At 46.8% G+C, this 18,471-nt stretch overlaps 1 protein-coding gene and 1 long non-coding RNA gene across 2 annotated transcripts; both read right to left on the bottom strand.

The window, feature by feature from the left end:
* Positions 1–565: 565 nt before the first annotated feature.
* LOC148643735 (uncharacterized) lies at positions 566–5,911 on the bottom strand. The gene is made up of 4 exons (XR_015929002.1): positions 4,899–5,911; positions 2,786–2,850; positions 1,563–1,664; positions 566–667 (listed from the first exon to the last, which is right to left on the bottom strand). It is a non-coding gene; the product is annotated as an uncharacterized LOC148643735 (long non-coding RNA).
* Positions 5,912–11,255: 5,344 nt separating this feature from the next.
* LOC148643734 (uncharacterized) lies at positions 11,256–17,404 on the bottom strand. The gene is made up of 4 exons (XM_088616592.1): positions 17,361–17,404; positions 16,693–16,758; positions 12,489–14,926; positions 11,256–11,927 (listed from the first exon to the last, which is right to left on the bottom strand). Exons 1-3 carry the CDS (start codon positions 17,402–17,404, stop codon positions 14,116–14,118), a joined length of 921 nt encoding a protein of 306 aa, XP_088472718.1. The 3' UTR covers positions 11,256–11,927; positions 12,489–14,115.
* Positions 17,405–18,471: the final 1,067 nt, after the last annotated feature.

The following is an 18,471-nucleotide window of genomic DNA, read 5'->3' as shown; positions in this document are numbered from 1 at the left end:
ACACCCAAGGACAGCAGGTGAGCACCATGCTGAGCCAGTGTATAAGTGTATGAATCACAGTTTCAAGGAGCTTTTTTCAGTTTCGTTCCACTGATCGGCCAACACGGGGGAAACTTCAGTCTTACTCGCCCTATTGCATTAAGAAACTGTACAACATTCTCCAATAAGAACTTGCGACCTCACCTAACGAAAAGCAATTTGCGTAGCAGGGAAAGAGTGGACTCCCACTGGGGATTTTTGTTTTTCATCCCGATGGTGATGTGCACTATATAGAACGTTGCTGGACCCATGTGCAATTGGTGTCATTTCTAATCTAGAGGTCAAAGCTGTGAAACTTTCAAAGAGATGGAAGATCTCTTGCGAGACACCAATTCACAGAAGGGGCTAATGAGATCTTTGCTTGAAGTCTCATTGTGCTGCACTATTTCATTTTTCAGTGGGCACGACTCACAGGCATCTAAAATCATCTCAGTGACAGACTAAACAGGCCTCTCGCAAAGACTCGGGAACAGACACAGACCTTATCATCTCTGCTCCTCGGGAAGCGTGCAGAGATCACATTAGATGTGTTGCTCAAGCTCTTTATTGTCACATACAGTAAACCCAGCAGTGTGGTCAGTGCAGGATGTGTTCTGTCCTGACGGCAGGGTCAGCAGCCAGAGGAGACCTGAAACACAAGACGGAGAGGTAAGACATTGATTCCGACAGAGAGAGCTTTCACACCGGATTACTGACAAGAGGAGCAATAAGAGAAGAGTTGTAAAGACACGCCGAAGAGAATATTCTCATCTAAGGGGAAATATTAACAAGTAGGATGTTAAAATGAAAAGCATTAAAAACTGCATGATCTTCAGTAGTGAAATGATTACTGAGCTCTGGGTCACGGACAGCAGGGGAGTGAATGAGTTGTTTATTTTGTTTCCTGTGAATTATGTAGAATTCACAACGTGTTCCATTTGTACAGGAAAACCATTGAGAGCAGATTCACTTCTTCTGCGCCAGAATGAATGATTTCCATCTTCACTCTAGGGTACTGTACTTTACAGCTCTGTATTGTATTCTGCATATATGTCTGTTATGTATACATTTTCTTTCTCACTTTGTCTCTCTGTCCATTTGTATCAGTTTGTTGGAGAGCACCATCACACCAGCATCACAACATTTATTCTACTGCCTTATTAAGCAAATGTCTCTACTAAATTCTTTTTATATATAAAACATTTTTTGACATGATATACACAAATGGCTAATTATACTTTCTGATTATATTTCCATCTTAGAAATGAAGCATTTCTCTCCTGCAGTTTGAGGTTGTTAAATAGAAAACTGGATCACTCCAGGGCCGAATCTTCTCCCTCTCTTACACTCTCTTACATTCGTTCACGAATGATCACAAGAGCAAACACACAGACTGGCTTCTCACAAAGTGTGTCGATGACACAGTCCCGGTCAGCTTACTAAAGGACCCAGAAAATCACCACGGGCCAGTCTGAACAGTTTCACGGAATAGTCTGTTGACTTCTCTTTGATGTTTCATGTTACAAGAGCAAAACAATACTCACTGATTTGAGGATAATTGCGCCATCCCTCCAGCCTACTGAAATGAACCGTCAGACTGCAGAAGCTGTCAGTGACTACAGGTCCTTGGGCCTGGTCAGAGAAACCTGAGATGAGACAAACGTTGTGAGACCATTTATAAGCTTGTGACCTCAAATTAAACGGATGTCAGACATTTTCAAAGGGGGCAACACTGCGGCACAGTGGTTAGCATCGCTGCCTCATAGCACCGGGGCCCTGGGTTTGATTCCAGGGGTGCTGTCTGTGTGGAGTCTGCATGTTTGTTTGCGCTGCAGGGGACACCTCACCCCCACAGACACAAACTCACACCACAGCCCGATTTTTCCACAACACAATCAACCCGCCAGTATCAGTTTGTGTTCAGTGCTGGGGAGGTGCCTTGTCCTTGCAGAACAAAAACAAGGTGATCAGGACTGACGGCAAGATTCAGGTATTCAAGTACCCAGTAAATCCAGGGCTCAAATGGGGGAACTGTTTCACGAGCTACACAATATCCTCACACACAATGACAGAGCCTTGGAAAGCCGTGTGGAGAGTGAGGTGCTCGTACCCAGCCGGAGTTAAAAGACCACGCATTGAGCAGAGCAACTGAGCGAAAGCACACTATCGATCTACCCAACCCAGAAAAGCACACATCTCTGTGATACAGAGGCTAAGGCAACATGTGAGTAAAGGATTTTGAATCAGCAATTGTGCTGATGAGCCAGTCAGCAATTTTTCAGAAACAGCAAACATGTCGTCAGCCTCCAGGAGCTGCAGAAGATTGTGAGATATAAAGGAGTGAAACCAGGGCAGGAGAAACTGATTCCTCGTGTAGGAAGCTGAGGAAAACGATGCACACCCTGCAGACTGAAAGGAAGACAGCACAAACTATCGGTAATGTCAGCCTAGAAGAAAGTGTAGTGCAGTGTGTTGCAACTAAGTTTTTGTTCAATATTTGTTTTGTCTGAAAGAGACTATTTTGATTAGATACATGCAATACTATTTCTTTCTCATTCTCTGTCTTTTTATGTCTTATTTGGATCACACCATAAAGTTCATAACCCAGCCAGTTGCTTTGGCTCTGAAAGCATCCCTCAGCAGGGACAGCCCTGATCCCCAAACACAGGGCTGCCCTTCCCACTGCCCGTCTGCTCTCTGCCCAGTGGAAGTAGCGTTTCTGCCCCGCAGCTGTGTGAGAGAAGATGACCTGAGAGCACTAACCCACCTCTGGAGAGGGAAGAGTCTCAGCTGGAAGGGAGGAGGAGCTGCCGGGCTGCCGCAGACAAGGCGCTGCTGAAATGACAGAGAAATCTTTTAGAATCAAACGTCACCTGGCTCAGTGTTTAAGCTGTAGTACATGATCACATTATATTATTAAAACATGCAGACTGCCATTTCCATTCTGTACAAACAAAGGGTTTTCCATTGTAGAAAACACCACTGCAAATCCAAAGCGGAGTGCACTGGGACTGCAGTCCAGAGAAACCCATCATGTTACAAGAACTGGAGGCCATTTCACACCAAAACTGTACAATAGGATTCTTTCTGCACACCCAGTACTGGGGGCTGTGTCAGAGGCTCCTCACCGTTCTGTGATGATTTTAGACGTTGAATCGGGCAGGAGGCAGGCGCTCTTCGGGAGCTCTCGTCCCGTGCTATAACTCGGACCACGCGATGGCACAATTGCTTCCTACATACAAACAGAAACTTCAAACAACAAAACCCAACAAGAAATCTGAGCACACTTGGACTCCTGCTGCAGCTGAGGAGCTGTCACGCACACACCTCCTGTGTGGGTAGTGTTGGCCGTAGGACGTGTTGTTCACAGAGAGAAAAAATACACCATAGCAAGCCAGCACTCAAACAAACCAAAAGGCCAGTTTTATTGAAGTTGACGCAGCTGGCCACACAAACACTCACTGGGTCTCTTCACCAGGTATCCACACCGACAGCACCCCAGGAAACCAGACCCATGAGAACAGGGGCAGAGCATGCAGACTCCACACAGACAGCACCCCAGGAACAGGACCCATGAGAACAGGGGCAGAGCATGCAGACTCCACACAGACAGCACCCCATGAACAGGACCCATGAGAACACAGGCAGAGCATGCAGACTCCACACAGACAGCACCCCAGGAAACTGAACCCATGAGAACAGGGGCAGAGCATGCAGACTCCACACAGACAGCACCCCAGGAACAGGACCCATGAGAACAGGGGCAGAGCATGCAGACTCCACACAGACAGCACCCCATGAACAGGACCCATGAGAACACAGGCAGAGCATGCAGACTCCACACAGACAGCACCCCAGGAAACTGAACCCATGAGAACGGGGCAGAGCATGCAGACTCCACACAGACAGCACCCCAGGACACCAGACCCGTGAGAACAGGGGCAGAGCATGCAGACTCCACACAGACAGCACCCCAGGACACCAGACCCATGAGAACAGGGGCAGAGCATGCAGACTCCACACAGACAGTACCCCAGGAAACCGAACCCATGAGAACAGGGGAAGAGCATGCAGACTCCACACAGACAGCACCCCAGGAAACCAGACCCATGAGAACAGGGGCAGAGCATGCAGACTCCACACAGACAGCACCCCAGGAACAGGACCCATGAGAACAGGGGGCAGAGCATGCAGACTCCACACAGACAGCACCCCAGGAACAGGACCCATGACAACAGGGGCAGAGCATGCAGACTCCACACAGACAGCACCCCAGGAACAGGACCCATGACAACAGGGGCAGAGCATGCAGACTCCAGACAGACAGCACCCCAGGAACAGGACCCATGAGAACAGGGGCAGAGCATGCAGACTCCAGACAGACAGCACCCCAGGAACAGGACCCATGAGAACAGGGGCAGAGCATGCAGACTCCACACAGACAGCACCCCAGGAAACTGAACCCATGAGAACAGGGGCAGGGCATGCAGACTCCATACAGACAGCACCCCAGGAAACCAGACCCATGAGAACAGGGGCAGAGCATCCAGACTTCACACAGACAGCACCCCAGGAAACCAGACCCATGAGAACAGGGGCAGAGCATGCAGATTCCACACAGACAGCACCCCAGGAACAGGACCCATGAGAACAGGGGCAGAGCATGCAGACTCCACACAGACAGCACCCCAGGAACCAGACCCATGAGAACAGGGGCAGAGTATGCAGACTCCATACAGACAGCACCCCAGGAAACCAGACCCATGAGAACAGGGGCAGAGCATGCAGACTCCACACACACAGCACCCCAGGACACCAGACCCATGAGAACAGGGGCAGAGCATGCAGACTCCACACAGACAGCAGCCCAGGTAACACACCCCAGCAGGAGGAGGCGCCGACGGACTCGCTCATGGTGCAGTGAGCCCAGCGGTGTGAGGCTGGTGTCCAGCGCTGATGTGTCCCTGATAGTCCTGTCCCACAGCCTGCGAGTCACCGTTTCTTCCACAAAATACTCCAGCCAGCGCTTTTTAGACTCAAGTTTCTTAGGTTTCTGTTTTTCTCGCAGATTAGATTAAAAAAGCCGCCTGTTGACCTGCTGGAGGTCAGACCCGCTCCGGCAACAACTACTGCAGCTCCGTTGCCCCGGCAACCACGTTTTATTTAACAAAGTAAAATAAACACCGGAGAAAAGTTTGCAAACAAGACAAGAGAGCTCAGAAACCCACAGACACGACGGCAGTGGGTTTTGTTTCTGTGTCGAGTGGATAAACCAGGCAGGACGAGCGCTGCAAACACACTCGAGTACACATAACACAATCAGGGGTACACAAGACTCCTGCTTTTTACACAAACAGGTTCAACAGGTCAATAAAGAGCAGGTCGGCACAGCTGTCATGATGTCTCATTTACAAAGAGTCTGAAGATTTGCTCGTCTCTTCCCAGAGCAGCTTCACTCCGGAGAGCAAGGAACAGCTCCTGCCGAGTCCGTCTTGTAAGACAGACATAGAAATCCGCGACACGGTAAATACACTGACATTGTATAATTAATTCTGATGCTCAATCAAATCTGCGGAACACGTGCGGAGCGCAGTCCAGAACACTATAAAGACTACATTTCCCACAAGCCCTGTGGCGACTTCCTTTTGACGTAATCGATTCGCGTCTTTTTATTTTTAATTATAACAACAATACATGCCGTAAAAACAAGAATACATATAACACAGAGTATAGTCAGGGGTACATACGATAATACATGTACATGTTATGGAAAAAGATTAAACAAGTAATCTTGTTTAATAGTAAACAAAAGCAGATGAGGTCCGTACATGTTTCAAATTGTCTGTACAGACGCATTTACATCCGTTTTAAAGTGTTTAAACATGGGTCTCCTCTCACAGTATTTCGTTAATTATTATGAAGTATCATATTTTTTTAAATACAAACGATATTTTCATATTACTTTCAATAGGTTTAAAATGTAGTATTATTTAACTTCTTTAAAAGTAATGTCAATATTAGTTTCCTTCTTTACGTTTTCTTTCAGAGTTGCTGTCTCAAACGTCACAGTTATCATCTGTATTGATTTTCAATCTCTGCACAACGAGGATCTGTACAGAGGCGCTATTGGACTCGCCGCCATAGACTCGTGTATCTCTGTCGCCGCCCAGTGGACATTTCTCGAAAGTGCAGTTCTTTTTAACTTTTTATGGTAGCAATAAAAATAGATACAATACAAACAAGAGTATATTTATAGCACATCAATAATACCATCAGGGGTACATAGTATAATATATTTACACTTCTGAAAAAAAGATTAAACCAGGTTAATAAAGATAAGGGCTGATATAGTCTGTAAATACACTTTTACATCTATTTAAAATGTTCTAACGAAGCTGCCTGAGGAAAGAACTTACTGTTTTGATTACATGAATCAGAGATTGTGACTCTGCCTTTAGCTTCCCATTCCTTCCAAACAATTTCAATTTCACACCTCTGGTTGTGCCAGAGGGTCCTCAGTGGAAGAGATACCAGGGTCCCCAGCACTGCTGTCACCTCTTCTGTACTCCTCCTATGCTAACAGCTGTGTATCTACTGCTGACTCCGTGAAAGGAATCAAGACTCCAGATGATCCCACCCAAATAAAAAAAAAATTCTGGAGTGGAAGGAGGTCTCTGCTTTAGTCGGCTGGTGCCGTGAAAACAACCTCTAACTCTATATAACTCCAACTGCCTGTGTCTCAGGAAGCCCTGGTCCGTTTGTAATGGAAAACCATTGAGAGCACTAGAATGACTGATTTCCATCTTCACTCTAGGTCACTGTGCTGAACAGCACATTACTGTATTCTGCATATGATATATCTGTTATTTACACCTTTTCTTTCTCACTTTGTCTCTCTGTCCGTTTGGATCAGGTATTTGGAGAGCACCACCACACCAGCCAAACTACCCAAACAGTTGCTTAGGCACTCAAGTGGACTTGATCAAATTAAACTTTCCAACCTAAACAGGAAAATGACAGTTTAAATGGATTCTGCTGCCTTATTAATCATATTTCTCTTCTAAATTCTTTAAAAATAAAAACAAATATTCCTGACATGATACACACAAATAGCTATTTTTATACTTTCTGGTTATATTTCAATCTTATAAATGAAGCATTTCTTTCCTGCGGTTTGAGGTTGTTAAAGAGAAAGACCCCATACTATCACAACCCCCTTTACAGGCTGGTGAAAGAGGTGAAATGAGGTAGCGGAGGTGTAATTGAGTCGGACAGCAAACTGTCACCTGCTGCTTGCCAGGACAGGAATCTTACAAAGGTCCACTCCTCCCAGGAGGGTCACAGTAACAATGATGATGAGTAACACGAATGATTACAGTTCAGGGCCCCAGCACTGCCACCCACTAAAATAAACATGACACACAAGAGAACCCACAAGACAGTCATGGAAATCCATGACACGATAAACACGCTGAAATGGTACAATATAATTAATTCTGATGTTCAATCAAATCACCGAAACACGTGGGCAGTGCGGGCCAGAGAACTACAGAAACTACATTACCCATACGCCCTGTGGGCGACTTCCTTCTGACGTCATCGACTCGCGCCTTTTGAATGTTATTTTAATTTTGGGTTTATTGTATTTATTTTGTATTTTGTATCCATGTACAATACATGCTTGCAGGAATCTAATTACTGTTGTTATAAACTCATTACAAGCTAATTGTCTCATTTCTTTTTTTTCTTTCTTCTCTTTTCAGCAGCAAATAAACCCATTACTTGATCCCTTACATTTCAAAACGCTCTGTATCAAACCAACAAATCGTTCATAAATTTAAACCATGTTTTTGAGAAACTAGCCTTAAAATCAAAATGACTACATTCATATGAAACACACTCAGAAACAATATCAAATGGTTTGATACAGAGTGCAGAAACAACTGAAGAGAACTACCAGAACTAAAACAACACCACACCACTCTGAGCTGCGCCTCAGATACTGTGAGATGGTTAGACACTACATGCACACCCTAAAGAAGATAGGCACATACACAAACAGACAACTCTCAGACCACAAAAGGCCTGTAGCCAAGACACAGTCAACAACGCTTGACCCAACTGGAGCTCAGACCTGCAGCAAAGCCTGCTCAAACTCCTCAACCTCGTCCTGACGGCCGGCTGTTTCCCTGAGGCCTGGAATCAAGGACTGATCACGCCCGTCTGTAAGAATGGAGACAGACTCGACCCCAACAGGTACCGGGGCTTCAGTCTTGAATATCTGATAACCGGCCCTCCTTACTGAGCACAATGTCCTGCATTAGAGTCAGACTGGCTTCCTACCAAACCGCCACACATCCCATCACATTCACACCTGGGCTCTGATGGCCCATCTGGACCCAGAACAGCAGAGCCTGGCACTGCTGGAGCAGCACTGTCAGACCCGGGCACTGCCAGCCCATCTGGACCCAGAACAGCAGAGCCTGGCACTACTGGAGCAGCACTGTCAGACCTGGTCACTGCCAGCCCATCTGGACCCAGAACAGCAGAGCCTGGCACTGCTGGAGCAGGACTGTCACATCTGGGCACTGCCAGCCAAACTGGACCCAGAACAGCAGAGCCTGGCACTGCTGGGGCAGTACTGTCACACCTGGGCACTGCCAGCCCATCTGGACCCAGAACAGCAGAGCCTGGCACTGCTGGAGCAGGACTGTCAGACCTGGGCACTGCCAGTCAATCTGGACCCAGAACAGCAGAGCCTGGCACTGCCAGCCCATCTGGACCCAGAACAGCAGAGCCTGGCACTGCTGGAGCAGGACTGTCACACCTGGGCACTGCCAGTCAATCTGGACAAGACCAGAGTTATGGTTTTCCAGGAGAAAGCCAGACCTCAGGGAAACGGGTACAAATTCACACTGAACAACAACACATTGGAGCACACATCCAGCTACACATATCTCGGTCTCACCATCAGCTCTTCTGGGAGTTTTGACCTGGCAGTGAAGGCACTGAGGGAGAAGGCACTCAGGGCTTTCTACGCAATAAGAAGGAGGCTCTTCAATGTCAACCCACCAACAAGAATTTGGCTCCAAATATCTGAAAGTGTAATCCAACCCATTGCCCTATACGGCAGTGAAGTGTGGGGTCCCCTCACAGACCAGGAGTACACTCTGTAGAAACTCCTCCTTGCGCAGAGAAAAACAGCTAACAGCGAGTGCAGGGCTGAATTAGGCCAGTACCCACTATTGGTAAACATACAGAACAGAGTAATCAAACACTTGTTACACCTGAGAAACAGAGGCCACAATTCATACCACCACTAGGCCCTGCTGATCCCAGAGTACAGCTGGTCTTGACACCAGTCAGTCTCAGGACAGCACAGCTGCAGCAACACCAATCACAATCATCCAAATGCGGAGGGGACTGCAGTCCAGAGAAACCCAGCATTTGACAAGGACTGGAGGCCATTTCGCACCACAACTGTAGAACAGGATTCTTTCTGCACACCCAGTACTGGGGGCTGTGTCGGAGGCTCCTCACCAGAAGAGACTTGCATTCCTGTTGGCTCCTCTCGTTCTGTGATGATTTTAGACGTCGCATCGGGCAGGAGGCAGGCGCTCTTCGGGAGCTCTGGTCCCGTGCTATAACTCGGACCACGTGTTGGCACAATTGCTTCCTACATCGAAACAGAAACTTCAAACAACAAACCCCAACAAGAAATCTGTGCACACTTGGACTCCTGCTGCAGCTGAGGAGCTGTCACGCACACACCTCCTGTGTGGGTAGTGTTGGCCGTAGGACGTGTTGTTCACAGAGAGAAAAAATACACCATAGCAAGTCAGCACTCAAACAAACCAAAAGGCCAGTTTTATTGAAGTTGACGCAGCTGGCCACACAAACACTCACTGCGTCTCTTCACCAGGTATCAGAAACAAAATAAAGGAACAATCTTTTTATCATATCCACTCGCACCTTGCTCTCATTTCCAGACTCCTAACTTACCACTCCCAACAAACCCCAGTGCTCGCAACACCCTTTAAATAGGATTTGGCCCGTACCACTATGGATACAATAGGTGTAAAACAGAAAATTCACAAGACAAACAACACATAGCACAGCAGTCCGGACTACTTGGACACACAATTACATGAAACCCTTAACAATTCACAGGACAGACATTCATCAGATCTTCTATACCTAGTTGCCATTTTTCGCAATAACATTAGGCTCTGATAACCTCCCCTCTCAGCATTCCAGCAATGTTATGTTCCTCTAGCTAAGCTTCAGGCATATAACCAGTCTCCTATCTGTTTGCAACCTTTTGACCTTTCTGAGGACCCCTCAGAACAAATAGACACTGGCTTCTCCTCTCATGCAGTGCTGTTAAGACTTAAGCTAGTGGCATCCTACACTATGCTTTGTTCCTTTAGGGCCATTTCTCTAAGAATAGTGTTCTCTACCTTTTGATTCCCCTCCTGTCCACAGCTAGAACAACTGTTTGCTAACAAAGACTGTTTATCTGTCTGGAAAGGTCTCCAAACTGTTACCAATTCCAAAAGAAAATCCCCTCAGATACATCTTGATCACTCTCTACCAGATAACACATTTTACAGCAGGTCTGAAACACAAAGGATCTCCAACGACCTTGTCCATGGCAGTCTCGCAACTCCTCCAAATAATTCACATCCTGGGGATGAGCTATTGTCCCCCACTCAACTGGAGTGCCACACCCACTCACACTCAATCTCTCACGAAGACTTGACGCCGTTTACAAGTCTTGAGAATGCCCTGTGAAGCAAAGAACAGGATGTGTTAAGGCTATTCAAAAAGCAAAACTGTAAAAAGGCAGCAGGACCTGACTGTGTACCTCCAGCCACACTACAGCCCTGTGCTGGCCAACTCGCTCCAATCTTTACAGACGTTTTTAAGCAATCATTGTCCCAGTGCACAGTGCCAGACTGCTTCAAATCTTCTGTTATTGTTCCTGTTCCAAAAAAGGACACAAGAACCTGCCTTAATGCCTACAGACCCGTCGCACTAACGTCAGAACTGGCGCGTCTTCCCAACACGTTCGTGTCACAGTGAGGTGACCCCTCAAACAAGAATTATTTCCTGCCTCATATATGACTACGGCACCTAGCAATGCAAACAGGGTGCTAGGGCCCCTCTCCATTACCACAGGTTCTGTTGATCTCCCAGATCCACCAATGCCCACACAGACCAGCGACAAGCATGTGTATCGTATAAGTGACCTTTTTATTTTCTATCCATATTCACCATCAGCCAAAGACACAACGAAAACAGCAGCAACAAAAGGTCCTTCCAAGGGTCATAATGAATCCAGAGGGACGGCAGTCTTTTCTGTCAAGTACCGAAGAGTGGCCACTCGAACGATTCTTCTTCGTACCTGTAAGTAAAGTCTTTGATGGCCCCAGTGAACGAGAGGCCGGTCCCATTTCCCCAGACTCCGTTCAGGTTCCACTAGAAATCCTCCCGCGAACTGTATTCCATTCCCCTCAGTTTGGAGCGGCTAGCCGGGCCGGTTTCTCGCTCCTTGCCTTCAGGTATTAAAAGTCTCTGTACAGTACCTCTGATCCGATGCCACTGTCTCCCGTGGTCGTCAATCGGTCCTTGCCTCCGCGAACTCGCGCTCCGCAGCTTCCCTTGTGCTGCCTGTGTCGTCTCCCAGGTCTGGTGGGAATCGGGAGCCCGCTCCGTTCCGGCTCAGATGGTTTTATTCCTCCCCTCAGCCCATCTCCCTCAGGGGGTTTTCCACTGTCCCTGTCAGAAAGGGGCTTGCCCAGTATTTTACCAGGAGGAAGCTCGTGTGGCTGAAGAGTGTGAGAGTGCCGAGCTTAGGTGTTATGGGCCCTTATCACTTCTTTGTTCACTCTCCGGGTCGGAGAAACCTGAAAAGAGACAAACGTTGTGAGACCATTTATAAGCTCGGTGACCTCGAATTAAACAGAACAATAGCAACACTGTTCTACAAACCTTTCATTGAAAGGGTTTTCAAACACTGTCCCACTTGCTGGTTTGGCAACATCAGTAGCTGGAATTGAATATGCAGCCATTAGTCTGCCTGGCAAAAAACAACCGGTCTCTCCAGTGGTCTGCATACAAGTGAACACACAAACCCCATACTATTAAAACCCCCTTTAGGGCACACTCACACCACAACACAATCAACCCGACAGACTCACCAACACTGGACTGCAGAAGCAGCAGGAAACCCTTGAGAACATGAGCAGAGCATGCAAACTCCACACAGACAGCACTCCAGGAAACCAGACACATGAGAACATGTGCAGAGCATGTGCGCCGTCTCTCAGCCTTTCACCTCCACATGCAGATCAGGACGCGACCGGAGACCGGAGACTCCTCACTCCTGCAGGAGGAGGCGCCGACGGACTCGCTCAGCCCAGCGCTTACATTTCCCCGACAGTCCTGTGCTACAGCCTGCGACTCACCGCTTCTTCCTTTTCTTCTGCGAAATGTCCACAAAATACTCCAGCCAGCGCCGTTTAGACTAAAGTTTCGGCTTTGCCAGCTGTCTCCCTCCCGGAGGTCAGATCGAAACAACTTCTGCAGCACCGTTTCCCCAGCAACCACGTTTTATTTAACAAAGTAAAATAAACACAGGAGAAAAGTTTGCAAACATGCATGCAGGATGAGCGCTGCAGACACATGCTGCTGCCCGGGTCCGTCTTGTGAAATAAACAGAATTTTGCACCCCAGGAACTAGACCCACGAGAACATAAGGAGAGCATGCAAACTCCACACACACAGCACCCCAGAAAACTGGAGCCACGAGAACATGAGCAGAGCATGCAAACTCCACACACACAGCACCCCAGGAACTAAATCCAGGCTCCCAGCGCTGCCACCCACTGCGCCGCCGTCTCTCACCTCCACTTGCAGATCATGACGCGACCGGAGACCGGAGACTCCTCACTCCTGCAGTAACACACCCCAGCAGGAGGAGGCGCCGACGGACTCGCTCATGGTGCAGTGAGCCCAGCGGTGTGAGGCTGGTGTCCAGCGCTGATATTTACCGACAGCCTACGACTCACCGTTTCTTCCTTTTCTTCTGCATAATGTCCACAAAATACTCCAGCCAGCGCTTTTTAGACTAACGTTTCTGCTTTGCTCGCTGATTAGATTACAAAAGCCGACTGTTTACCTCCTAGAGGTCAGCTCGCACCAACTTCTGCAGCACCGTTTCCCCGGCAACCACGTTTTATTGACAAAGTAAAATAAACACAGGAGAAAAGTTTGCAAACAAGACGGGAGCTAAGAAACACGAGGACAGTGGGTTTGCTTTATGTGCCGGGTCGATTAACCAGCGCCGCAGACAAGTGAAATACAAGAAAACATACACACAAGGGAACACATAAGAGAGACAAAGAAATACAAGACACGATAAATACGCTGAAATTGTATTAATATAATTCATTCTAATGTTCAATGAAATCAGCGAAACACATGGGCAGGGCAGCCCAGTGAACTATAGAGACTACATTACCCATAAGCCCTGTGGGCGACACCATTTTGACGTCATCGACTCATACTTTTGTATTTTTTTAGACCAAAAACTACAAGAAAACGTAACGTAGCAGTCGTATTGTCAGGATACATGCAATAATACATGTACATTTTATGGAAAAAAAGATTCAACAAGGTAAATGCAGATAAGGCCCGTCCATGCTTCAACGTTCGTACAACACAGAAACAGACACATTTCAGAAAGACATTCTGAAATAAAATGTCTTTACATCCGTCTTAAACTGTTCAAACGCGGTCTCCTCTCACACCATTCCCTTAATAATTATGTTGCGCAAGTATAATAATGTTTTAAAATACAAACGATATTTTCATCTTCCTTTTCAATGGGATTAAAATGTAACAAATTTATTTCTTTCCGATTTCAAGTCTTTCCGATAGCGCTTTGAGACTCAGCTCCGTGGACTCGTGTATCTCTGTCGCCACCCAGTGGACATTTCTCGGAAGTGTCACCGCCCGCCGGAATTCGGAAAAGTCCCGGGACTGAAGCTGTGTGACTGGACAAGAGCCTGTCTCCCGCCTCCTGCTGAAATCTCAGCGCCGATTGGACAAAAGCTGCTCACAGTCCGGATCCAGTGGAAGGCCGATCCACTCCGGGTTTTCCTTAGCCGGCAGTCCGGATCCAGTAGAAGGCCGATCCACTCCGAGTTTTCCGTAGCCGGCAGTCCGGATCCAGTGGAAGGCCGATCCACTCCGGGTTTTCCGTAGCCGGCAGTCCGGATCCAGTGGAAGGCCGATCCACTCCGGGTTTTCCGTAGCCGGAAGTCCGGATCCAGTTGAAGGCTGATCCACTCCGGGTTTTCCGTAGCCGGAAGTCCGGATCCAGTGGAAGTCCGATCCACTCCGGGTTTTCCGTAGCCGGAAGTCCGGATCCAGTGGAAGGCCGATCCACTCCGGGTTTTCCTTAGCCGGCAGTCCGGATCCAGTGGAAGTCCGATCCACTCCGGGTTTTCCGTAGCCGGAAGTCCGGATCCAGTTGAAGGCCGATCCACTCCGGGTTTTCCGTAGCCGGAAGTCCGGGTCCGGTGGAAAGTCCGATCCACTCCGGGTTTTCCGTAGCCGGAAGTCCGGATCCAGTGGAAGGCCGATCCACTCCGGGTTTTCCTTAGCCGGCAGTCCGGATCCAGTGGAAGTCCGATCCACTCCGGGTTTTCCGTAGCCGGAAGTCCGGATCCAGTTGAAGGCCGATCCACTCCGGGTTTTCCGTAGCCGGAAGTCCGGGTCCGGTGGAAAGGCCGATCCACTCCGGGTTTTCCGTAGCCGGAAGTCCGGGTCCGGTGGAAAGGCTGATCCACTCCGGGTTTTCCGTAGCCGGAAGTCCGGATCCTTTACGATGCACGCAAGACTACGTTACAGATCACCGGAGTACATTACACAGGCAAATAAAGATAAGGTACGCACAGCTTTCATGTTGTGATACTTAGACATGGTTTGGAGACGTTCCCTCGTGTGTATTTTGAATTATTCAAATGCGTGTCGCTTCAATTTGGAAGCGCATCATTTCAGTGCATGAGCTTACCCGTTATATTGGGCGAGATTTCACACGGATAATCAAACAAGAACGAGTTTGCCCTGGAATCCATTCCACTGCCCAACCTGAAAGTCAGAGCATGAGAACGGACGGATTGTATGGCGATTGTGGTGTTGCTCGACCACATCAATTAGGCGAGAAGTACAATCTGCTACTACGACATACGGTCTAATTATTCAATTTTCGATTATTTCTCATCTTTAGGCTATTTATACATCTAATAACGAGCAAGTATAATGATTAAGCCAATGATACATTATATTTTAGATTCGGTTCAGCAGTATTGAGCAGTAAAATAACATCAATTTGTCTACAGGAAATGTCAGAATTAGAAGCCTTCTTTACACCATTTTGCCGATCTGTTCAGAGTGTTTTAACAACAGAACAAAACAAAAACAAACGTAAGGTTTCTGGGCTGCTTTGAGAAAGACAATTATCATCTATATTACTTTTAAATCTATGCACACTGTGTATCTTTATCGGGTCGATTCAATGTACAATTTTGTACTGATGCCTTAACCTTATTATTCATACAAAATCTGTTTGACAATAGTCATGTTTGATTCCACTCACTTTCCCCAAAGAGGTGCTCCAAAATAGTTTGACAAGATATTGTGAGATTGCGAGAAGGATCTGAAGTATTTATTAGTACAAGTATAACTAAATTGTTTTCCTTGTAGTCTAATAAAGGTTGTAAATTCTTCCATAGTTTCTGATGGTATACTGTTAGTTTCTTAAAAGCATCAATACCTCTCTAGGAGTAGCTCTGGTTACGACGGATTGTTATCAGACGTATCACAAACATTATATCTATTCATAAAATCTGCTTGATTCTACATTTCATCATCCACACCAGTTAATTTGTTGACCCCGCTTATACTATTTTAAACCCAGTTTTCAAAGCACAGGTTTATTTTTTTCTCTGTATTCTAGATGATGTATCTATGGGAGGTATGTTTATCTATAAGAGTCCACGTGAGGATAACTTCTTCATGGAAGCTGGCAAGTTTCAGGGGGGTTTCCAGCATCCAAATGACATTCAAGTAAAAAGTCTATACCCGCTAGTTCCTGAATGATTAAATTAGGGAAACATACACCACCTACTTTGCTTAATTTTGTAAATAGTACTCTGTCGGTATCGGTATTAGATGCTCTAAACCCTGTAGCATTTAGGCCTCCTTCTGCCCGTGTTTGACAAATAACAACCATGAATAAAGTTTTTTTTTTTATTTTACTAAGGTAGAGAACATCAAATCACAAAATCACCTTTTTGAAAATCTTAATACCAAGATATTTAATCACATCTTTTACATGTATATTACGTACGGAGCAGACACTTTTCAACAGCCACCAGTTCACTTTTCTGATATGTAAAGAAAGACCAGATACAGAGGAAATGACTTGTAAACGCATTTAATTGCTTTGTCCACCTCTGTGTGCTTTCTCAGAGAGAGAGTTGTATCCTCAGCCAATTGGGAACACCTGTAATCTCTTTATCCTGTACTTGAATACCCTGAAACTATTTGTTATAGGGGTGTAAGCAGTGGGAAGAGGAGTGGGCTCGTGTCGAATTGCCTTACCCGTTCCCAATCTGCAGGAGGTCCCACGACGGCAGGTAGCTGCTCCAGTCGCTGGAGCTCAGTTCGCTATCGAGGGAGGACGAGGGCTGTGGCTCGGGGGAATCATGGCTCCACAGCTCCTACCTGTTGCAGAGTGTTTCTGCCCTGCCGATGGCCTCTGTGTTTTAGAAGGATCTGTCTCTTTTCGCTTGCTTACACCACAGGTTTCATCGACGATAGTGTGCATCCTGAAGCAGTGAGTTATCGGTCTTATTTCTACTGAGAAACAGTTCAAGCACTCACAAAACAATAACCAGGAGACGGTGTATGAAAAAGAATTGTAAGACTTGCAGAGTAGATTTGAATAGACAGTAGACGTCACACTGCGTGCTTGAATATCAGAGATTCAATTCATTCTTTCCTGTAGGTTAACTTCCTGTTTGACATTGTTCCGCTGTCACTTCTTCACAAACTCATAACTCGCCGTGTTCAATTTTGTGTTGAGTTACAGGAACCTCAGCATCAGATGAAATCCTCTTCAGCGCCCCAGGGAGACTGGGGGACTTGCCAGATTTTCAGCTTTATCACTGGGTCCTTCGGCTCAGGGCTGTTGAGCAAAGTGCTCCCCTCTGCTGGAGAGCCACAGGGGCACTACAGAGCGGCCTTGTGTTCCCTGCTCCTGCCCGTGCCTGTGGACGGCCAGTGTGACCGCGCGCGAGACAAAGTAGTGCATTCGTGGTGTAAATACAGAATGTTCACTAGCTGACTGAGGAAAGTTACAGAGACGGGAGTATACGTTCTGAAATAATGTGAACCACTGTTACTACACACAGACAGACTACTTAAAAATCATGTGGCTTTTTAAGGTCGTTTTGTCTGCCTAAAGTACGTTAGATTTGTCACAGCAAAGAGTTTGAATACTTACAGAATGCAGCAGCTAGAATTGTTACTTGGAGCAGAAAGAATGACCACATAACCCCCATACTTCTCTCTCTTCATTGGCTTCCTCTCAGGCACAGGGCGGACTTCAAACTCCTTCTACTTACTTACAAGGCTCTCAGAGGTCAGGCACCTGTCCTGCCTCGCAGGGATGCTGCAGAGGAGAAATACTGTACACAGCATAGTTTCAGAGGCCTGTCTGTCCTGGGCTGGGCACCATGTGAGTTGAATGCTGCATCAGTGCCATGGATCCAAGAGGGGCATCATGGATACAGCTGTCGTTTAGGAGGATTCTGCTGGTCTGCAGAGACCTGCATGGGGTACTGACATACAGACGACGTGATGGATGGATGGATTAATACCCGCATTCATTTCTTTCTTTTTTTTTTAATGATATAATGTTAGCATGCCCAAAGGGGTTGGGCAGCCAGTTGACCTTGGACCCCTAGAGGATTTTATTCTCCTTACTGAGGAGTCTTTGGTTCCTTTCCTCCATTGTCTTCAGTTCTGTATTCACAAAATGTATATTTACCTGCATTGTTCAGCGCCTTGGGGCAACCTTGTTGTGAAAGGCGCTATATGAAAATAAATTGAATTGAATGGAATGACAGAGTCACGGCTTTTCCAGTTTCCTCTCCTATTATCTTCTTTATCTGCACTCTAAAACACAGTGAAACCTTGAACCTTTCAACTGGACCACTGCCGTTCTACATCAAAATGACTTTAACTAGGACGGAGACTTGAATGGGATGAAAAAGGAAAAGGCATTATTTGCAGGAAGAAATTAAACTGTTCCACCTGATCACTTGCTAAACAAAGTGATTCACTGGAGTGGAGGCGGTGAAAGCTTTGTGAATCAAC

The sequence above is a fragment of the Lepisosteus platostomus genome, chromosome 22, assembly GCF_059453375.1.
Source record: "Lepisosteus platostomus isolate fLepPlt1 chromosome 22, fLepPlt1.hap1, whole genome shotgun sequence".
NCBI classification, from domain to species: domain Eukaryota; kingdom Metazoa; phylum Chordata; class Actinopteri; order Semionotiformes; family Lepisosteidae; genus Lepisosteus; species Lepisosteus platostomus.
Note: the sequence above shows the minus strand (reverse complement) of the source record. Positions and strands in the feature narration are given on the sequence as shown.